Source organism: Manis javanica, chromosome 5, assembly GCF_040802235.1.
Source record: "Manis javanica isolate MJ-LG chromosome 5, MJ_LKY, whole genome shotgun sequence".
NCBI classification, from domain to species: domain Eukaryota; kingdom Metazoa; phylum Chordata; class Mammalia; order Pholidota; family Manidae; genus Manis; species Manis javanica.
The window spans coordinates 113,042,350-113,066,067 of NC_133160.1; the positions used below are offsets into that span (position 1 = coordinate 113,042,350).

At 38.2% G+C, this 23,718-nt stretch overlaps 1 protein-coding gene and 1 pseudogene across 2 annotated transcripts in view; one reads left to right on the top strand and one right to left on the bottom strand.

Moving 5' to 3' along the window:
* Positions 1 to 4,635: 4,635 nt before the first annotated feature.
* SDAD1 (SDA1 domain containing 1) overlaps positions 4,636 to 23,718 on the top strand; it is a 28,780-nt gene continuing 9,697 nt past the window's right edge. The window contains exons 1-12 of one of the 2 annotated variants that reach the window (XM_037003307.2): positions 4,636 to 4,882; positions 11,585 to 11,689; positions 12,061 to 12,201; positions 14,267 to 14,377; positions 15,890 to 15,961; positions 16,041 to 16,141; positions 17,099 to 17,156; positions 18,179 to 18,253; positions 19,405 to 19,506; positions 20,118 to 20,187; positions 20,887 to 20,990; positions 22,826 to 22,883. In XM_037003307.2, the coding sequence (XP_036859202.2) occupies positions 4,793 to 4,882; positions 11,585 to 11,689; positions 12,061 to 12,201; positions 14,267 to 14,377; positions 15,890 to 15,961; positions 16,041 to 16,141; positions 17,099 to 17,156; positions 18,179 to 18,253; positions 19,405 to 19,506; positions 20,118 to 20,187; positions 20,887 to 20,990; positions 22,826 to 22,883 (1,087 nt within the window). In that variant the 5' untranslated portion in view covers positions 4,636 to 4,792. The remainder of the gene's footprint in view (positions 4,883 to 11,584; positions 11,690 to 12,060; positions 12,202 to 14,266; positions 14,378 to 15,889; positions 15,962 to 16,040; positions 16,142 to 17,098; positions 17,157 to 18,178; positions 18,254 to 19,404; positions 19,507 to 20,117; positions 20,188 to 20,886; positions 20,991 to 22,825; positions 22,884 to 23,718) is intronic. The other variant, XM_017667412.3, reaches the window with a different exon arrangement.
* LOC140849699 (E3 ubiquitin-protein ligase ZNRF2 pseudogene) lies at positions 4,889 to 10,696 on the bottom strand (annotated as a pseudogene).

Below are 23,718 nucleotides of genomic sequence, written 5' to 3' on the forward strand. Positions count from 1 at the left end.
CCAAGTGTGCACAAAAGGCAGTGAATAAAATAAAGCCTTCATTAAACTCAAATTCTGGTGCACAAACACAGACAATAAACAGTTAAGCTAGTAAATACATACTATAACAGAGGCTTATGGGGGCGATGGAAAAAAATAAAGCAGAAGGAATGTGGGGTGGGGAGCAGCATGGGAGGTCAAGGAACCTCCCTCCTAAAATGTCACTCGAGCCAAGAACTGAGGAAAGAGAGGGAGCAAAACTTGTGTGGTGCTCAGCAGATGGGAAGCCCTGAGGCTTGACACACTTAAGACAGCTAGGAGGCCCTTTTGCTTGTGGAAGGGTGGGCAAAGGGGAGTGTGGCAGGAGAGAAGCCCAGGGAGGCAGACTAAATGCGGTATTCCATGTCACTGAGAGACTTTGGCTTTAAATCTGAGAAGGGAACCTAATTAATAATTCAAGGATCCGTCTGACCTCCACAACAAGAAGACACACCATATGGGGCAAGGGAAGAAGCAGAGAAACTACTTAAAGGCCAACTACCAAATGTTTCCCGAAGGCGGGAAAGGCCAACTGTATTCAATGCTGCAGATATAATAAAGGATGAACTTATGCTTATCATGAACTACATTGCATTAGCAACAACAAGGTGATTGGTGATCTTCATAAAGACAGTTTTAGTGGAAGGGTGGAAGCAAAAGACTGATTAGCAGTTTCTTTAAAAAGTTCAATATAAAGCTATCATATGATCCAGCCCACTCCTAGGCATATACCAAGAGACCTGACAACATATGCCCACATAAAGGCTTGAATGTGAATATTGATAGCCCTAAACTGGAAACAACCCAAATATTCAACAGCTGGTAAACTGATACACAAATTGCAGTATACCCATATGATGTAATACTATTGAAGAATAAGACGGATGAACTATTGACTTACATAACAATATGGATGAATTTAAAAATAATTATGCTAACTGAAAGAAGCCTGACCTAGAAGAATGGGTACTGTATGATTCTGTTTGTATACAGTTTCTGCAAATGCAAACTTATCTATGATGACAGAAAGCCGATGTGCATTTGAGGATAGTGGAACAAAAGGGAGTCGGGGATAACAGATATCATTACTATCTTGATTGTGATGATGTTTTCATGGGTGCATACATGGGTGTATACTTTATGATCAGTTTCTTGTACATTAATTATATCTTAAAGCTATAAAATAAGTATAAAAAAAGGATGGAATCTCATGTGGAAACAGAGGTATTCACCTTAAATAGGCTCAGGAATGTTTCATCTTATTTTGATGTGTATTCAAAATACATTAACAGCACATCAAACCCATCATTCCCAGATAGTACTGCTTGGATAAGGCTAAATTAATAATGAAAGTATTTTTAGTATCAAGTTAATAAAAATTTCAGTTGATCATTACATGGATTTTACCTCCATATGGCAACATAATAAGGCCACTAGGTTGGCATGAGAATTGGCTTTCCTCAACACTCTCATTTTACAAAGAAGTGTTTTCTGAGGAATGCCACAAAGTTCTCTTAAATAAGCTCTGATGGAGATTACTACCTGTCCCAACTGAGTTATTGTTTCTTTATCCTCTATGTATCCCCCCATATTAAAACCCTACACATCCCTTAAGACCTATCTCAAATACATCTGTCTTAATGAAACTTTTCCTTATTCCTCAAAATAAACATGACCTCCCCTTCCTTTATTGAAAGGTTCATTGCACCCAGCTTAAGGACACCTATACGCATATCCATCTCACTAAGTTCTGACCAAGAAGATATACGCAGAAGTATCGTACTGTTCGGAACTTTTGTAGGGCTAATTCAGCTGAGGGGTGTGCCCCTTTGCCTTTCTCCACCTTCTTCCCTCCTACTATTTGTAATAGAGACTTAATGGCTCAAGATGTGCTCACGCTGCTGTCTGGACTATCATACCCCTCCAAAAAGTGGCTCCCCAAATAAGTAAAAAGACTACTTCTTATGCAGTCACAATTTAAAATAGCCCTCTAGTCTAGGCCCCTTTAATAAAGAAAATTTTAATCCACTGAATCCAGATATGATAGCCCATTTTATAATTATAATAGGATCTCTTTTGCAAAGGTATAAAGGAGATTTCTTCTCTAGAACAATCACTTTGATTAAAGATTATTTGGGCGTCAGAAAAAGACAAGAAGTTCCTTTGCCACTTCAAGACTAAATACAGAAATATGGAGTTTTCTTGGTGTTGATCTGGTTAATACACATTAAATACATGTATATTACATTGTACAAAATATAGCCATTATTTATCATTTTAAAAATACATATTCAGTTGGCCACTTTCAGCTTTAATTTTCTCATCTATCAAAAAGAGAAAATAATCCTGCCTTCAGGGTAGGGTGTCAGTGGGTAAAATGAACTGACCCATGTGCCCTCAGATTAGCATGTAAAGCCTTGCCTGATTAGGACTACATAAACTTGTCCGATTTGTTTCCCTCAGCTCCTTCCCTGAGGCACACTCCCCTCTCAACTTTTAGTTATACCAAACTTCTGGCCATCTCTTAGATCCACCACACTTTTTCAAGCCTATATACTTTTACACAGGCTATTTTCTTTATGCAGAATGCCTTTCTTTCCCTCCTCCTAAAAAAGTCATCTTTCAGGATTTCAGTCAAGTAGTACCATAATTGAAACATTGATTCCTCTAGGCTAGGTTGCCCCTCTGTTGCTTCCACCGCTCTATTGTAAGAACACTTTTATTCATTTTAAATGTATTTGTCTATTTGTCTCCCTTATTAGTCGGTGAGTTTCCTGATGGTACTGGTTGAGTTCGTCCTCCATCCTTGTCCAGCTGCAACAAAGAATTGAAAGGCAGGAACACAATAGCGAACAAGGAAGGAGTAGGCCAGAGTCAAGGCAGACAAAGGCCTTGACCTGCTAGGTGGGGGGCTTATATATAGCATTCTGGTTAGGAGGCACCTTTTTGACTGACAAAGTGGGGTTATTTGTTTTACAGGTGTTATATATAGTCAATCCCGCTCAGTGAGCCTGTCCTTTCCCCATGCTGAGGGTGGGATTTGGGCAGTTCTTAGTTCCCTCCTTTGGATCTGGTTGGGGAGGAAGTTATCTCCCTGCAAAGCCTTTGCTGTCTCCACATTGGACCCCTGACCTGGGCAGAGTTTGGGCAGCTTTTTCTTTAAGGCTTATCTTCCCCTTTTCCAGCTGCTCATATCTACCTTTCTACCTAACATTCCTAACACTGAGAGCAAATGCCCATGCCTTATTTATTTTTGTAATCCTAGAACTTACCCCAGCATCTGACATGTAGATTGTGAATAAAAGCTTGTGATGTGGCCTGAATATTACTGACAAGTCACATTGTGGTGACTTAAGATAAATTTTCATAGTGCCTAAATTTATAATTTTGACAAGAATTATATTAAATATTTAAAAAAATTTTTAAATGCTTTTTTTCTCACTAATGCAACCTACCCAAAATTTTTTAAAATTAAATCCACAAAAAGGTTTTTAAAAGAAATTTATTGCTTGCATTTACTTCTTAATAATTTCACACGTACCTGATTCAATGATTAGTTAATATAATAGTCATTCTCCAGTGCTGCTGAAAAGCTAATTGTGGTTTGTACAGAGGTCTTGATTTCCCTTGTGTTCAGATGTGATTACAGAATTGTTTCAGTTTTTGGCTTTTCCAATCGCTGTCACAAATGACCTGGACTCAAGTTGGTGCTCTGTGAAACTGCTTATGTGAAGCAGGAAAATACTACCACTGCCCATCTATTAATGCCAGACCAGCTACCAGCTGTCAAGCTACTTTTTTTCTTTCTCACCTAGCTACAATCAAGATTGCCTTTATTGATATCTCACCTTCCTCACCAGCTATGGACTTGGGCAGGCAATTTGTCCGAGCCTGTTTCCTCCCCTGTAAAGTGGAGATGATTATAGTACCTACTTTAGAAAGCTGCTCTGAGGATTAAATGAGTTAATACACTGTGAAGTGCTTGCTACAGTGCCTGGCACAGGGTGAGTGATCCAAGTGCACTTTTGTGTTAACAACACCCTATCTCATTCATTCACTGCATATTTATTTTTGCACACTGTGATATTGTAGAAATGTATTCTCTTTGAATTACCAGGGTCTGAATTTAAAACTGGCTAAAGAATACTTACAAAGGTTATAAACAATAGTTGAATTTTAAATACAAATTTCCGTTTTTAAACCAATCAACATTTTCACATTTTATCCAGTCCACTCTCTTTTTCCTCGTCTGGGTCTCGTGGAGTTGAAACAACCAAACACAAAACAAAATCAGGTATTCAAAATCATACAGAAAAACTAATTTACGCCCCTCATTGCTCTTTTCTCCCTTTTCTAAAATAGGACAGTGTTGTTACCTATTCTCCACGGGCTTTTTTAGTTTCTATTTTAAACTGTGGGATTAAAAAATCTGCTTCCTAGAGGTATCGGGATGATGAAATAAACTCAAGTATGTGAGGAAAATCTTTGCACTTCAATTATCAGAAACGATAGGTATAGTAGCGATTGGCCGACAAAAAAAAAAAATCTCACCGAAACCACTACAGAGCATTTCGGCGGTGGGAGTAAATTTGACACTCTGAGGCCACCGTATGTAGCTTTTTAAGAGCCAAGATGGCGCCTGCCTGCACAGCTTCCCATGTGCTCTTTCCGGTTTTATGTGGCACAATTTCCAGCCACTGCTGAGACGTTTGGCTGGTGCTAGCGGTTTGGGTTCTCTTAAAACCGCCCGCCGCGGCGCCAGTCAGCAGCCAGCATGTCTAGCAGAAATAATAACAAGCTGCCCAGCAACCTGCCGCAGCTACAGAATCTGATCAAGCGGGACCCACCGGCCTACATCGAGGAGGTGGGATTGCGACGCGCCGATGCTAGAGGCGGGGGCGCGACTGGTTGAGACACTGGCAGGGGAAGGCGTGGAGTGGGGATCCTGCTCGCCGCGTGTTCTGTTAGGCCCAGGGGTCCCTCGGGAGGAGAGAAGGGGCTGAGAAAGGGACATGCCTCAAGGTTCGTTTCCCACCTTTGAAAATCTGCCAAAAATCTTTGGCTGTTCTGTCTGCTCTGTAGACCCCGCTGCCAAGGAAAAACCCTTAAAGACCTTATTTTTCATTTTGCCTCAGGGTTTATTTCCCGATCTCACAAAGGTGGAGAGAGACAAATAGCCCACCTCCAACCTCCAACTTTCATACAGATTTCTCAGCCCTTTCTTTTCGGAAACCTTTAACTTCAATTCGTCAGTAACACCTGATGAAAATCGTTCGTTAGAATGCTTTTGACAGACGTCTGTTTCCGAGAGTCCGCGCTCAGTGTCCAGGGCTGTGTTGGGAAGGGGGTGGGGGTGGGGAGGGTGGACGGACACAAAAGCTTAGCTTAGTATATCTAGGTAAACCAGGATTCAGTCCCATCGGAAGCTGGCTGACCTCCATGTCAGAATTTGCTTCGGGAAAAGGTGAGGTTGAAAATTTAGCTTAGGTCCAGCTTGTGAGAGATTTTGTGTACTGACATAAAAATTGTAAACATTACGGGTGTGTAAACCCACAAGTGACAAAATGAAAATGGTGGTTTTGGTATGCTAATCTGCCATTTTCTTAAGACACTCATTTGACAGGTATCACTACTAGGCATTTGCTGCAATTACTTTTTTGTGCTTTTCCCTCACTAATTATGATTTGTTCAATGGCTAACACAACTGTTTGTGTTTTGATTGCCATTTTCATTCCCCTCCACACCCAAATTTTTACATAGAAATATTTATGTGAATCCTTCTTAACAAACAGTGGTCTCTGGTTTAGGGTACCAGGAGAGAGAGCCTTCCCAAGGATCAAGGCAGTGGTAATAAAGAGGAACAAGAACAAGAAATTAAGTAATACAGGCAAAACAAACCTTTGAGTTGTGTAAAGCCCTATACAACTATTAACAATGTAATAGTTGAGAGTCCATACAATACTGTATTTAAAGGATTGGTTTCAAAAGTAACTATAAGTTCTGGTCCTACTGCTGGCTAATTGTGTAACCAGGGGGTTAATCACTGAGCCTGCGTGTGTGTTTTGCCATATAAGTAGGAGATAATACCTAACTCAGAGGATTGCTCTTTCACTTAAATACTTAATACAAATTCACACATATGTACCTACTGTGTGTCAATATAATTCTGAGGCCTGGGGATAGCAATGATAAATGAGGCAGATGCGAGCCTTTGTCTCTTTCGTGTGAGCAATGGTAGACGTGTAATAATGATAAGGACTGTCAGGAAAGTGAAAGTGGATAGGAAGGCATTAGAATTGGATGCTTTTGGTTTGGATCCCGTGAACAGGGAAGGCTTTTCTGCTATAATACGGAGCAAGGTAGATCAGGAGCATGTAGACAGAGGGAATAAGAAGTGCAGAAGCTCTTTTTGGAGAAGTAGAGAGGCAGTCAGTGTGGCTAAAGGGTAGTGAGCACAGAATAGAGCATAGAAAATGATGTGGGAAGTGCAGGCAGAAGTCAGACCCCACATGGCCTTTTAGGCCATGGTAAGGAATTAAGATTTTACTCTTAGTGCATTGGAGGGGAAAGCCTTTGAAGAGTGCGACATGATCTGATTTATGTTTTTACAGATTTACTCTGAAGGCTGCATGTAGAATGGATTGTAGAGAAGCAAGACTGGAAGCACAGTTACTAACACAATAGCTGTCAGAATAGTCTAGGGAAGGAGTGGTGGTGCCACTGGAATTATCAGTAAAGTTGGAGAGAGGTGGAGAAATTGGGACTAACCCTACATGGAGAAAGAGGTAGTAGGACTTCCTGGTGGAGTGGATGTGGGGGATAAGGAAAAAAGAAGGAATGAGGGCTGACTCGTTTTTTTTTTTTTATTTCTGCATCTAAGTAGGTGATAGTGACATTTACTGAGTTTGGCAAATACTGAATACCTGCCATGCTATGAACTGGGACTATAGTAAGTGAACTGTATGGATAACAATCCTTTCTCATTAAATTGCATTATAGTAGGTGGAGACATACAATAACAAGTAATACAGAGGTAAGTGATAGTAAATACTGTGGGAAAAAAATCATGAGGAAACAATGTATTTAAATAAATTGCAATTCAGTAGATAATCCTGGATTCAATTAATTCAGATGTAATTTTGAAACTTGATTTACTCTTTGGATTGCATTCTGATAATGTTAAAACTTTTAAGTCATTACACATATTTCAGCTTTCCTATGTAGAAGTCTCTTGGGGGAAAAATCAAAGAACTTGAGATCATGGTCTACATTTCAGAGAATGTTTTACTGCTTGATTACATGTCTTGGTTTCACATTTAAGACCAATTTGTAAGAAGTAAATTGTGTGGATTCAATATAAATGAGTGCAGAAACATCACGTTGAGGCAAATAGAGACTTCAAACTAAAAAACAAGACAAATCAAAACACAACTAGTTGCCCAGCTCTACAAAACTTAAAAAATAAATCAACTTTTAGACCAGTTAGCTTTGGCATCTGAATACAAAGTGTTGATCAGTATTACCTAGTAGACGACTATTAAGGGATATGCAGCATTTTCAGACTCCCTGTGTGTCCTTTATATGCATGTTGGATTGCTGAGTTGTGTAGCAACTGCCCTCTCTTCAGCAGGACTTTTTTTCCTGTTATTGTCAGTCTCTACATTATCAAGTCTCCCAGAACTCAAGATTTCTGGCTGAGTATGCCTGCATTTTTATTTGTGTTTTTCCAGAGACAGATCATCATATCCTCAATTTTTCAAGCATCTTGAAAAGACAAGAAAACCTGTGAAACAGGAAGCTGATGCTTAATCTGAAGGGTGCTCAGAGCAACATCTGTTTACTTCAAACCATTCATGTAATCAGCCTTTCTGATAGATGCATAGACAAGACAGTCCTGCTGTAGTATTTCCCTGCTACAATTCTTCCAGGCATATTGCACATGCCCCAGCATCTTTACTCAGTACATCCTCATTGTAGATTATTCTTGGCTTTGTAAACACATCACAGGATGCAAATACATTTCATCTGAGGGTACACATTTTGAGCAGGCAGGGCACTTAAATCCTGCAAATGTGTGCGGCAAGAGGTGAGCTGGTAAGGAGCAGATCACCATGCCCAGCCCACCCGGGACCCGCCGGTGTGCTGGCCTGTCTCTGCCACTGTGATCTTTGGGGCTGCTGTGCACCAAGGGGCCGCTGGTGCTCTTAGGGATGCTGAAGGAGGACTGAGCTATTCAGGCTGATGCTGAGTCTCCACAGCTCCACCAAGGAAGTGACTGTGCGAAGTGCCCAGGCTGCCCAGGCCTAGCTCTTTTTAAAAGGTTTGTATTTTACTCAGAGTGAGATGGAAACCTTTACAGGGTTTTAAACAGAGAAGAACATGAACTACCTTGTATGAGAACAGGATTACGCTGGCTATGTAGTTTTGAGAATACACTGTATATAGAAGGGCAACGGTAGAAACACCATTTAGAAGATTGTTGAAATTATCCACAGCAAGAAGTGATGATGGCCTGGACCGCAGTGGTAACAGTGATGAGAAGTGATTAGATTCTAAATCTGGTAGGTAAAGTCCTGGGGAACCCCAGCATTTAGAGGCTAATCAGTTGCTGAGTAACCAAAGGGACTGAGCAAGCAGCCAGTGAAGTAGGAGGGAAACCAGTTAATGTCCTAGAAGCCAAGTACAGAAGGTGTTCCCCGAGGGAGGGAGAGACCAAGCAGGCCAGACTCTGGTGAGGTTAAGATGAACACTGAAAATTGACCGTGAAATTTAGCAACTTGGATGCCATTGGATACCCTACTGTGAGCAGTTTGAGTAAAGGAGTGGGTGCAAAAATCAGTTGGGTTTTAAAGCAGTTGGGTATGATTCCATTATGTGAAATGTCCAAAATCGGTGAATCTGTAGACACAGAAAGAAGGTTAGTGGTTGCCAGGGGCTGGAGTGGGGGAAATAGGGAGTGACTACAAAAGGATAGGTGTTTGTGTGGTGGCGATTTGTTCTGAACTTAGATAATGCTAATGGTTGCATGACTTTATGAATGTATTCAGACCACTGAATTGTACAATTTGAAAGGTAACTTTATGGTATGTGAGTTATATCTTACTTTAAAAATTATTTTGAAAAAAGCAACAAGAGTGGACAACTCTGTAAAGGAATTTTTTTTGAAAAGAAGAGAAAGAAATAGAGTTGTAAGCTGGAAATGTAAGTGGAGTCAAGAAAGGGTTTCTTTTAAGGATGGTGGAGATAGCAGCAAGTCTTCTATATTGATAGGGCAGAAACTGTTGAGGCAGAGAATGGGAGAGGACACTGCTTGAACAAAGACAGATTGAGTGGGGTATCAGAGTTGGACTGACCTTAGGTTGTGGCTTGATAATTTATTTTTAGAAGTAGGAGAGAAGGCAAATGTATGGGTTCAGATGAAGCTAGGTGGCTAAATGGGGTGTTAATGTGTGGAAACTGTCCTCGGCTGCTTATATCTCATAACGAAATCAAAGATAAGGCCATCAGCTGAGAGTGAGGATAGGGGAGAAAGTGTGTGAGGTTTGAGGACAGAAGACGAAGTATGAAATGTTTGGTTTTCTAGGAGAGGGGCAAGTGAAGGGACTAGGGAAGTGTAGTGTGATTGCCAGAGCACACTGAAGAGCCTCTTGGAGGTTTGTGGTGATGAATTTGAAATGATTTGGAGAAGGAAAGCGCAGGGTGGGCGTTTGCCAGATGAGGACAATCATGAGATGAAAGGGATGAGTTGACGTTGGTGTATGGAAGTGATTATAATAATTGAAACTGGATGAGAAGTGGAGTTGGGGAGGGGTTTTGGTGAGGTACAGTGCAAAGGTAGTAGGCTCAATGAACTGTGGATTTTGGTGAAATTGAAGGATTATTGGAGTTGGGATATAAAAGAGATGGAAATCTTATGAAGGAGTTGTAGTTTTTGGGGATGGCAGTACTTAGGGTGTGACCCTGGGAATGAGGACCACGGTGGAGTGAGAGTTCAGGATGATTAGAGGAGGAGATATCAAGGAATTGAAGGTCCAGAGTACTGGACAGACCATCTATGTGGATATGAAATCACCAAGAATTATGACAGGAGTTGTGTTAAACAGTGATAAGATGATGCACAGAGAGCCGAATTGTTCAGGAAATGTGGGGAATGACCACAGATGCTAGAGGACTACAGTAAGGAGGGGTGTTGGATCTCCAGATATAAGATTCAAAGCTGGCAGTGGGGACAGTTAATTAAGGAGGAGAAAAGGATACTTACCTGGAAGGATGTCAGTGCTCTGAAAGTAGATTGAGGAACAAAGGTGACATCTGCTGGCTCAGAAATGTTGGAGGGAAAAAAGCCTTGTAGCAGTATGTCATGACAAAGCAGGGTTTCAATACAGCATCAGAATAATGGGGCAACTTTAAAAGATAAAATGCCCTGGCTCCACCCAAGAGTTCTGGATTCCACTGGTAGCCCTGGGAGTCCTGGGCATTTGAACTGACTGATGAACATAAAGGGCATAATAAAGTTAGTACTGCTCATCTCAAGGTAGAGTGGTGGCTGGACCATGGGTAGGGTGGAGGAAGAAGCGAGCTAAGGATCTCATGAGGAGCACACTGAGTGAATTCTGGGCCCTCTCCTGGCTCCTGTCAGTGGTGAGGTGGAGTTAGAGAGATAGGGTCTAACCTGCATCAAGTAGGGGCTGCAGGTCTTCCTCTTGACTCCCACCCCTAGAGAAAGCTGGAGACCTAGGAGTTTTGTGAGAGGAAATCAAGGGTTATGTTGTTGACCATGCTAAGTTTAAGATGTCTCATAGACATCTCAACAGAGATGTCAGACAAGCAACAGGATATGTGAATCTGGAGTTCACTGAACCGTTAGGGCTGCTAGTATGAAGAAACATTCCTTCCCATGGTGTGCATCTGTCTCTCTCTCTTCCACACAAACACACAATGTAAAGCTGTGGTGTAGGGATGGAGAGTAGATGTAGGGCATGGAACTGATATTAGATTGTTGGACTGTTGTTATGATTAAACATAATTAAATGAGATAATGTACATAATGAACTTGGTGCACAGCAAGTGCTGAATAAGTAGAAGCTATTAATATTTCTGTGAGTCTGTTGCTTTTGTCTCTTAACACATCCTATATAGAACTCCAGGATAAAATCTTAATCATTATTTAAAAGAAGAGGGGACTTTTGACTGGAGAGCTCTGTGTCCTTGAGATGTAATTTACAGTTTGTGTACTTGAGGTATATTATATAAATTTATCATTTATAATTCATAAATTTAAGAATTTATCATTTTCTGACCCAGTGTGTTTTCCTGCTAATATGAATGCTCTATATACACAGACTATGTAGTAGGGGTAATTTGGATAGCACCTGACAGACTTGGGCCAGAAGCTTAGATTTTCAGAACTCATTTTGGAGAATGCAGACAAGGAAAGGCATTTCAGCATACTTTTGCCACATCTTCTCCATGCCACTATCAAAGACTTCTACTAAGTAATTTTTCTTTCTGTACTGAGAAAGTCACATAATAGAAGGTAACCCATTTCAATTTTGTTTTTCTACAGTTTCTACAGCAGTATAATCACTACAAATCCAATGTGGAGATTTTCAAATTACAACCAAATAAACCCAGCAAAGAACTGACAGAATTGGTGATGTTCATGGCACAGGTAAGAAGATAATATCTGAGTAAAACAAAGACCAGTTGTTTTGCACACTTTGCAGAATATTTTTCCAGTAATACTCAACCTTATTCCTTCTGGGCATGGAAGATTAATTTTAAGAGAGGTTTTTAAAAATTTTCCCATTTTGCAAATTTTATTTTCTCCCTATGTTGAGTTAGAGTACTTCAAATTCATCATAAAAGCAGACTCTAAAAATCTTGTCACACATTTTTCACTAAGACTAAAGGAAATATGAAAGGGGTCAGAGAAATTAGCATGTAGAAGGGAAAGAGATGATTTGGGACCATCTACCTCTATGAAACAGCCTTTTACTCTCCTTTTGCCGAACATCCTAAATATGTGCATATGAATTACAGGAGAAAAAGAAAAACTTCAGAAGATCCTTTGCTTTGTTGCAGATTGGTCACTGCTATCCAGAACATTTAAGTAACTTTCCTCAAGAGCTGAAAGATCTTCTCTCCTACAATCACACTGTCTTGGATCCAGATCTTCGAATGGTAGGACCAGTTTTTGGATTTATAACTTGTGCTGTGTTCATGTGTGTTTGTAACATGTATAAATGAGAACAGCCTGTTGGCCAAACATCTTCTTAAAATGTAAATCAGAATTTGTCACCTCTTCCATAAAATCCTTCTCATTTATATTTAGAATAAACTCAGACTTATTAACATGGCCTCTCAGTCCCTACATGATCAACTTTCTGCCTGTTTTGACCTCATGTTTCTGTTACACTCCCCTCTCTTACCTTTCTGGTATTTCAGCAGGCTAACCCTGCCAAGATACTCTTTTCCCTCTTTTGAGTAGGTGATCCCATGTAATTACTCAAATCTCATATGCATGAAGAATCCTAATTACAACTTACAGTTTTTTGTTTGTTTGGTTTTTTTTTTTGAGCCTGCTATCAATCGGCCAAATGCCCTATCCCATTACATTTTTTTTTATTAAAGTATCATTGATAGACAATCTTATATTGGTTTCAGTTATATGACACAGTGGTTCAACAGTTACCCATATTATTTAATCCTTAACCCCCTATACTTACATACTGCAGTCACTATCTAACAATATAGTAAGATGTTACAGGATCATTAACTGTATTCTTCATGCTGTACTACCATCCCCATGACCAATTTTTATTGTGATTGCAAATTATTATGCCCCTTTACAACTTAGAGTTTTGTAATTTTTTATATTTAAAATTTTTAAGAGTTTATTTGAGCAAAAGTCAATTGAAATCAAGTAGTGCCAAATCAGAAGTGGTTAGGAGCACTCCTGTCATGCTTAATTTGAGCATTTAAACATTGTCATTTTAGTGGTTGACATTGGGTCCTGGCTGAGATCCCCTTTACCAGGCCAGTGTCCCCATTCCCCAACCTGTGGTAAATTTTGCCTGCTAATGGCCCCAATTGCCCCTTTCTATAGACCATTGTCTCTACCTATATGAGAGCCCTAGCACCTGGGAGGTTGTCCTGCTAGCCCACAGGTTGTACCTGACTAACCCAGAGGTACAAAAGGCCAGCACCCTGCCTCAAGGCGAATCCAACTTTGTGTTGCAGTTGGAGCTGCAGGCATTCTCTGGGATTGGAGTAAAGCTGATCTTCAGCCAAGGACACACCCTTGGCTTAGCTTCGCTTTTCTCTGCCCTACTCATCTTCTAGAACAGAGCACCCACTGGGCAAATCACTGTGATGAATTGGGCTCTACGTCTAGGGAACCCAGTCTAAGACATTTTCCAATTTCATGTATCTACTTTTCAAACACCTTTACAGCAGATAGTCATAATACAACTGTTATGATCACAACATATTAATATCTTTTACCAAAACTTGTAAAAATGCTAAGTCCATAGATCCAACTTTGTTATTCTTACATTTTCTTAGGCTTTCTGTCATTCTACCATTTTTATACTTCTCCAGGATTTTATTAATTTGATTAGGCCCAAAAGAAAAATAAACCCTTTCTTACTGCTTTTTTTTGTTCCAAGACTTAAAATCAACTGTTCACCAAGGATTTCTTGTTCAGTCTATAGCATTAGAAGCAGAATTTGGGTGATGCGGGTACTCACGAAGTCAGTGGTAAGCAAGAGGGCTACAGCTGCTGTTGGGCCATCTTTGGTACTCACAGTACTTCCGAAGAATGCCTTGTAGGGCCACAAATTGAGATTGATTATTCCAATTCAGTGTGTGGTATTCTTGTTACCCCACCTTTCCTATCTTTGTGGATTCAGTGTTCACAGGTTTTGTTCTATCTTGACACATATTCACCTATGTAAGGTGGCCCCCCTCAGTTACAGTGTATCAGTTATATTATTCTGTTTTACTTCCTTGGCAGTAAAACACTTATTATCTGAGGTACATCTGTATAGTTGCAAGGTCTATCCCCTCTTCTGCTCCTTTCCACTGTAAGGTCCCTGAGGGCAGAGTGTTTCTTTTGATGCCTATACTAATGCCTGGTTAGGAGAAGACATTTCTGTTTGGGGATATATGTGCTCCATTTTTTCATCTTAGCTTTTTCATCTTAGCTTTATCGTTATCTTATTACATGTTTCTTTTCCTTCCTGAGACATTTTGCAAAGCTTTGATCTTACTGAGAAATAAGAATCTCATCAATCCAACAAGTCTACTAGAACTCTTCTTTGAACTTCTACGTTGCCATGATAAGCTTCTGCGAAAGGTAAAGAGCAAAATTGCTTTTTTTCTCCCTCTGTATCTCATTCTTCCTTTCAGTGACATAAAACTTGGAGAGTGAATTCTTGATGCTTCTCATTATTGGATACAGTTAAGAATAATTTTAAGAGGGAAAAAAACATTGTGTGCATGCAGTGTGATGGTAATAGTTAATGTATATTGAATCTTTTCTTTTTTGCTGGATGCCATTTTCAGGTCTTTTTATGTATTTGTTTTTCTCACAGAATGAGATAGTTTTTTATTAGTTTTTAATTATTACCATTATTATTATTATTTTTCAAATGAAAAGGCTGAGGCAGAGTGATCAAGTAATGTGCTCTGAATCATGTATTTTTGGAGTGGTGGGCAGGAATATAAACCCAGGCTCCAGATCCCAAGCCCCTTTCCACTGCACTGTACTGACTAGCTAAATCAGAGCGTGGACACTCATAGCTATAACTGCCCCTGTCCTACCCCCAAATAAACTTTTTTTGTTATTAATATTTCCCTATGACTTTTTATTTGCTTACTTAAATAACAGGAGAAGCTGAAGGTTTATGAAAGAAATACAAGAAAGGAAAACTAAGCTTACATTCATTAATTTAAAAAGGTTTTTCCAAAGTATTAAGAGACTGCCATTTAATTTTAGCACTTGCACTTCTTGGTTTAACTTGTGGGATAAAAGTCGTCCATGGTAACATATTTGGACACCAATGATATTTGTATTCCCATGATTGTCTTGTATGCCCTTAGGGGTTCAGTAAATGGAACAGCTTTCCTTTTTTTCTTTAATAACAGTTTTTTTTTAGATACAATTCCATACAATTCACCCACTTAAAGTATATAATCAGTGGTTTTTAGTATATTCAGTTTGCAATCATCACCACAATTTTAGAACATTTTTATCCTTCTCAAAAGAAAACCCCTTTCCATTAGCACCTCTCCATCCCGCCATCTCTCCCAGTCCTAGGCAATCACCAGTCTACCTTTGGTCTCTAAATTTGCCTACTCTGGATATTTCATATAAATGGAGTCATACTGGCTTCTTTCACTTAGAATAATGCTTTTAGGGTTTATCCAGATTGTAGCATGTATCAATACTTTATTCCTTTTGTTGCCAAATAGCATTTCATATAAACAAATACTACACTTTGTTTATCCATTCATCTGTTAATGGACATTGAGTTGTCTCCACTTTTTGGCTCTTACGAATAATGCTGCTGTGAATATTTGTGTGAACATTGGTGTGGAAATATGTTTCCATTTTTCTTGAGCATATAAGCAGGAGTGGGATTAGTAGGTCCTACCTCCATGTTTAACCTTCTCAGGGCAGCTTTCCTTTTGCACTTTAGCTGCTGCTTTTTGTTTGGTTTGGTTTAGTTTGATTTTGGTTTTGTTTGTTGTGATAGAATGGAAAGTAGGGAAAATTAAATCCTCTGGTACATCTGTACCTTCCTCCAAATCGAGCAAGGTTAGAAATGTTGGGTAATATCTCTGTGTTTTTGCTTCTTTTCCTCAGACTTTATACACACATATTGTGACTGATGTCAAGAATATAAATGCAAAACACAAGAACAATAAAGTGAATATAGTAAGTACCCTTCTGTTTTCTGTGTTTGCAGGGTTGTACCATCAGTGTAGTAAGGCTTCTTTCTCCTCTTTTACTTCAGGTGTTGCAGAATTTCATGTACACCATGTTGAGAGACAGCAATGCAACTGCAGCCAAGATATCATTGGATGTGATGATTGAACTCTACAGAAGAAACATCTGGTAATATATGTGTGTCTCTTGAGAAATAGACTCTTTTATACATTTGTAATTTGTAATTACTACACAGCACACATGCAAGTATTTCTCTGGATCTTGAGCTCTTTAATATACCTCTGTCATAGATTAAGTTGGCAGTAAAAACACAGAGATGATGCAGATAACTAATAACAACATTGGCTATCATTTCTTGAACACCTACACTTTATATTACCTTGTTCAACCTTCAGAACAATGGAATGCAGCTTTTCTGGGATTATCTCCATTTTATAGATAATAATACTGAAGTTCACTGAGTTTAAGTTCAGTAGCTAGTAAAGGGTAGAGCTGAAATTCAAACCCATTTCTAACTGACTCTGAAGTCTCTGCTTTCCTACTGTACCACTCTGAAGATTTTCAAGTCATTTTATCCTTTATATGTAAAATAATCATGTTTCATAAACTTTGGTTTGTTGATACAATATTTTCAACTGTCTTTTCCTTATTCACTAACTTTTAAAATTTAGAAGTAATATTAATAGCAACAAAATTTTGGAAAGTTCAAAATTTTTTAAAATTATTAGTCCTAGCATCCAGAGATGATCACTGTTAATAGTTTATGGTAATTCCTCCTATCTTTTCTTTAATGTGAATTTTTAAATATGATTGGAATTTTGCTATAGTCATAGTTTTTTACTCTTTTTTGTTTCACTTATCTTGAGTAGATTCCTGTGTCCTTAAAAATTATTCAAAAAGTCCATTTTATTGGCTGTGTGATTTTCTGATGTAAGACTGGGGTAAAATTTAATTAAAAGTCCACCTGTGGTTGACTATTTAGCAACCCATGACTCTAAATATTACTCCTATACATTCTAACAAGTCAGAAACATTTATTATATTGCTTATTTTGTGTCATTCATTGTCTATGCTATGAGATATGGTAGAAGGAAAAATTTTAAACACTCATTTTTCTTCCTCCAGGAATGATGCCAAAACTGTCAATGTGATCACAACTGCATGTTTCTCTAAGGTCACCAAGGTGAGTGCCTGTAGGGCCTGTGAATAGTCTGTCCAGATAGAAGGGAAAGGAGATTGGCGTACGAGGAAGAGGTAGTGTGTAGACGTGTGGTTCACGTTTAATAATGCTCTTTTTGTGCTTAGCCTATATCCGTAGTTCATCTGTGCTTTAGAGGAATCAAACAAAATATCATGAGTTTTAAAATGCTTTTTATTAAACAATAGCCTTAGCATTTATTTTATGTTTTCCCCTCTAATTCTTGATTTGTTCTTTTATTGGAATCAGGCACAGCTGAAAGAAATTTAAGGCTTATTTAACTTTCTGTTGGAAGGACTGATACGTCACTTTCTTGTGGGGAATGTAGAAAAACTTGACAGTCTACTTGATGAATAACAGCTATGTAGAGCCTGGCTATTTTTTTTTTTTTTTATTAAGGTATTACTAATGAACACTCTTATGAAGTTTTCACATGAAAAACAATGTGGGTACTACATTCACCCATAATATCGAGTCCCCCCCGATACCCCATTGCAGTCACTGTCCACTAGTGTAGTAAGATGCCACAAGTCGCTGTTTCCCTCTCTGTGCTACACTGTCTTCCCTGTGACACACTACACCATGTGTGCTAATCATAATACCCCTCAATCCCCTTCTCCCTCCCTCCCCCCCCACCCTCCTCCACCCCTCCCCTTTGGTAACTGCTAGTCCCTTCTTGGAGTCTGTGAATATGCTGCTGTTTTGTTCATTCAGTTTTGCTTCATTGTTATACTCCACAAACGAGGGAAATAATTTGGTACTTGTCTTTCTCGGCCTGAGACTGGCTATTTTTATTTAAAGTTTTTTTTCTAGTTAACATATTTTTTTCAGACAAATAATATTATAAAAACATGTTTTGATTAAGAAAAATGAGCCAAAATCCCACCACTCTTTGTTTTTTTATCTTCATATCCTACTTTGTACACATATATAAAATGTAGACCAAAGTATTTATTCTTTGTTGTAAGCTGGAATGAGTAATTGTCTTTGTCCTGATTGGTCTTTAGATATTAGTTGCTGCTTTAACATTCTTCCTTGGGAAAGATGAAGAAGAGAAACAGGACAGCGACTCAGAATCTGAGGTTAGTTTAACCATAGGTGGCTTTGAACTTCACAATTTGTCAGATTGCATTATTGCTCTCAATCCACATTCGAAAGTCCATGACTGCCAGGTTAGATAGAAACTTGTGTTACCCTCATCCCTTATTGAGTTCTGCCATGCTGAGGTTTTATTCTATTTAAGATATGTCACTTAAATTTAGGAAAATTGGTTAAGTAACTAATAAAACATATTTATTCAGGCTTGTTCTTCATTCTGAAGCTAAATCTGTATCTCAGTATATAAACTTAGACTGAAAATTGTTGCCAACATATTTTTGAGATAGAGCGTCAACATCATGGAAGTTTAATATGGGGGAAGGCAGAGGAGTAAATCATGACATCTTTAAAAGGAAAAACTAAGATTTATGATGCCATGAAATTTTCTTTATAAAAAATATTTTTTATTAAAACTGAAAAGGAGAAAGTCTAAACAAAATTCCCTTCCCATTTAACATTTTAGAACAAAAATACTGGAATATGTAATAACATTTTTAAATTTTTTAGTTACTTTGTTAAATAACCTGTGAACAATATATTCCCATTGTAAAAAATTTCAAATGCTACAAATACAGTTTTCTTGACCCTGTCTTACCTCCACTTCTCAGTTTCTTCTTCACAGAAAACCATTTCATTTTCCATGCACTTATTTATGGATGTGTATACATTTTGTTTTGTGTGTGTAGTAGGTTTTTAAAATGCAAGTAAATAATATATGTATTATTCTGCAACCTGCTTTCCTTGTGTTGATACATACTAATGTCCCAATGCATTTAGATCTTCTGTTACTACATACAGATCTACCTCATTCTTTTAGCCTCCACGTAATTCAGAATATGAATTACTATAGGTTAATCATTTCCCTATTGATAAATACATTTCCAGTTACTTTTTTCAAATAAAAACAAAGTTGTAATCAAAATTTAAAAACAAAAATTATTGCTGCTTGAAAAATCTCTATACATGCCTGCTTATGCACCTGGGCAGATACCTTTTATTAAATTTTGAAAGCCATGCTCATTTTTAATAGCTATGTGTAAAGAGTGTAAGTACAAAGAAGTGGCTGAAAGAATTGCTTTTTTCTTCTATGCAGATTTTCCTTGTTACAGTTTTACAAAGTGGTTTTCTTCCTCAGGATGAAGGACCAACAGCAAGAGACCTGCTAGTGCAGTATGCCACAGGAAAGAAGAGCTCCAAACACAGGAAGAAATTGGAAAAGGCTATGAAAGTGCTCAAGGTGAGACTTGTACCTGGGAAATGAGGTAGGAATCGGTAAAATGCAGAATGCATGGTTTTTCAGCAAAAGCTTTTAAGAATTTGAAATAAGGAAATTTTTGAGAGACTTTTTTAACTTAGAAATGTGTGATTATAAGTGAAAAGCACTAAATTTTTAGATGAATAAATGTTTTCACCTCCAGCAAAATCTGTGATTTGAATAAATTATTTTGGTTTAATATACTTTTCACTTATTCTAATCAAGATGGCCTGTATTAGGGTATCTTTGCTACCCATGTCTTCACAGATGAAGTACATTTTATGTTTTGTAATGACTATTCTGAAAATCATTCATTTGGCCCTTGTATAATTTTAATGTTTGTATTTCCAAATTCCTTAAAGACTCATAGGTGCTAATAGTCGGAACATTGCTGAGGTTTAATCTTCAAAAATGAAAACCACCTTTAGTTCTTGAAAGAAAGATTTTTTGAACAAAGATTTTATATATATATACATATATATATATAGTGGGGTGGACTTGACAACAGTCTTCAGCACAGTAGCACATTTAATCCCAAGGGCCTCATCACTGTAATCAGAACATAAATGTTTTTCCTCTCCCTTTTCTTTCAGAAACAAAAGAAAAAGAAAAAGCCAGAAGTGTTTAACTTTTCAGCTATTCACTTGATTCATGATCCCCAAGGTACCATCATTATGACTACCCGTGTTCCTCACTGGCCTTATCTCTGCCCGCTTAGTTTCTAGCTTCAAGGTTGCCAGGGATTATAACATCCCTGGAGCTTAATAGACAACCAATCAATATTTAGTTGTTACTAGTTGGTTGTAGCCTAGAAAATTATGCTCAAAATCTGTAATTCCCAGTCCACAGGAAAATAAGAAAAATGTAGAGGAACAGAACTCTCCTCAGTTCATGTCTTTAATAACACAAGAGTGGTAGGACCTTGTAGTTGGCTAAAGGAAAAATTGGCAGTCTTCTGTTGGTCCTTTTTTAATTTTAATTGGTCTGTGGAACCAAAAGTTTGGGAAACTCTGTTCTAGAACACCAGTTAAACTAGAGTGCACATAGGAATCACGTAGGGAATGTATTAAACTATACTGGTACTTGGGTCCCGTTATCCCCAGAGACTCTGATAGTTGGTGTAGCTGGGCATTGAGTCTTGGGAATCTGTAAGACTTACCTTTGGGCACCGCTAAAGGTATATTCACCTGTGCAAAGTCTCTTCACCTTTCATGCTGTTTTTGCTATCCTGAATCAACAGAGTGATTTCAGGCACAGTTGTACCAGAGTCACTGATCTAACCACTGCCTTTCTCAACCCCTGTTAGCTAATGCGTACAGTCTATGCCCCCACAGGATGCTTCTCTGATACTCTCCCTTTCAGATTTTGCAGAAAAACTACTAAAGCAGCTAGAGAGCTCAAAGGAGAGGTTCGAAGTGAAGATGATGTTTATGAACTTCATCTCCAGATTGGTGGGAATCCATGAGGTTTGAATTAAATTAATTCTTCTCTTTGTGACTATTATAAGTAAAATTATTCTTGGTGAAAGGAAAACCTGGAAGATGGAGCAATGGCTTGATTTTATCCCCCAAAACCATTTAAACCCATACAATTTACAGAAGACTAAAATTTTGACTCTGAAAACAGCTATTTTTATCACTTCATTTTCTTATCAATAACTGTAGATGTTAAATTACACGTATATTCAGTTTTGGACAGACTAGTTTGTGTTCTGTTTTTCTGCTTTTTTATTCAGCTTTGTTTCATATATATATTTTAATGGGCCAACATAACCTGCATATTTTTATTGACTGTTACTACATTGTGCAGTTTGTTTATCCCTTCATAGCTTTCCTGACTGGACCACTCCAGTAGGAAAGTTTTGTGTTGCAGAGCTGAATTCTCTGGTCATTTATTTTACACTGAATTAGATTACAAGAGCTCATTGATAATGTAATGTATATATATATATATATATACACATATATATATATATATATTGCATACACCCATGGAAACTTCACACATACTCTTAGACTAAGTACCATGATAAAATAGGAGAGATTCCCAAAAATCCAGGCCCTTAAGAAATGACCATTGGGGTTGTTCCTGTCATTTTGCTCTTGTGACTAGTGTGGTTCTGCACATCATTGAATGTGCTGCTTTCTTCAAAAAGTTTTTTTAAATAAAAAAGTAAAAGAAGAAGAAGATAAAAAAAAAAGTAAAAGAAGAAAACTAAAACAGTCTTCTGTATTGAAAATCAAACAGTATAGACAAATACCAAGTTAAATGAAAGTGCATATGAGTGAAAACACTCATTCTCTTTGTCAAAGAAAAGCTTAGCATTTTAGTGAATAAATGACTTTTTCTCCATGGTCTGCTGTCCTAAAGCAGGATTATCATATGCTTGTGCAATGATTTCAACCTGAATTTGAGCTTGCTAGGAAAGCAAAAGTGATTTGTAATTTAAACATGGTTTGCTGGAAATGATACTGGAGTTTTACAGCTGTCTACAATTGAATACCCATCGTTTTATTGAACCCACATCCTCCCTGTTACTTCTCTGGCTCTGGTTTTGCTCTGTGGCTAAAATGGAAAAAATTAATTTATTCTCACATGGTGAAACTTTGCAAAAGACCTGTCTTTCTCCAAAGTTTCTCTTCTTGGTTTTGCTCTGTGACTAAAATGGAAAAAATTAATTTATTCTCACATGAGAAAACTTTGAAAAAGACCTGCTTTCTCCAAAGTTTCTCTTCTTGAAATTAGAGATTACATTTGCTTTAATAACTGGACCCTTGTCATCCAGAATGTTACGGTTTTCTGTAAAATACAGAGCTCAGAGTAATTCCTCCAGTGTGGCTGGACTGGTGTCCAATAATAAAACCAGAACTGTGGGGGTTTCGGTGATCAAATTATGCTAGGTCCTATTCAGATTTGAGTTACTATTATATGCCTTGCTTTGGAGCCTTAATATCAATGCAGTTTCTTCCTGTAATCCTCTTTATCTTTGAGGACTAAAAAATTAGTTCTGCAGCCTCACCAATTTTACAAGCAGAAGAATGTTGTGTTTTAGCTGCCTTTTCACCCATGGTGTATCATGCATACACTTCCTCTTCCTTGATACAGTGAAGATAGCAGCACGCCTTCCTTTCCTTGGCTATTCCAGCACATTGGATGAGCCTGGGGTGTGAATGCTGCTGAGGAGAAACAAAAGTAAGAAATGATTCTCAGTTAGTTGAGCTGGTGATATGATTACACAGAAATGAAATGCTACGGCTTCAATTACATAAATATTAAAGTTAATGTATTCTTCTTTCCACAGCTTTTCCTCTTCAACTTCTATCCCTTTGTGCAAAGGTTTCTGCAGCCCCACCAAAGAGGTAAGCCTCCCACTTGCCATGTTCCCCTGGTGGCTTTGGGGCCGGAATAACCAGTCTGTTGTTCCTGAATTATCAAAGATGACTTGGGAGTGAAATGTGTTCTGTTTCAGAGAAGGGGAGAGAAAACCTTATGACTTCTTTCTAGAATCTGCTGTGGGTTGTTAAGCTCATCAACATTAAGAAGCAGTTATTTTGGGGGAAGGAAAAAAATTGGTTTCTCAAAGCAAGTTCTTTCAGAAATACCACAAATACTCATGTGGAAAATTCTAAAATAGAACTTTGACCTTATCTGTACTTTCTAATATATACCAGGATTTTATTTTGCTGCTCTCCTGGGTATTCTTAGTTAAAAATAACATAAAAATAGGAAAGAAGAGGTGGTTGTTTGCTTTTGAACTTGAACCAAAGTAGGAAGGAAATGAACATTTATTGGTCATCTGACATAAGCCAAGCGCTGTGCTACGTGCTGTACATACATCATCTCATCTAATCCTCACTTCAGTCCTGTAAGTTGAAGAAAGAAAAAAAGACTACAGTCACTCAGCAAATAAACAGCAAATTAGGATTCCCCTCACTTCTTTCTTTTGTCAGAGACCTTGTCTTTACACACACTGCCCCTCTGAAGGGAGTAGTGCATATTTGTATTCATTCATTTATTTAATCCATAGTGATTTCTAGGCTGGACACAGTGATTTGTTTATTCCAGTGTTTCATAACCAGAATTCCATAAAGCAGTGTCCTTACCTTCATAGAGCTTCTATCTGGAGGGAGATGCAGAGAGTGCTGTACATATGTGTCCAGGTGAAGAAGAATGACAGACAGTGCTGGGGCAGGC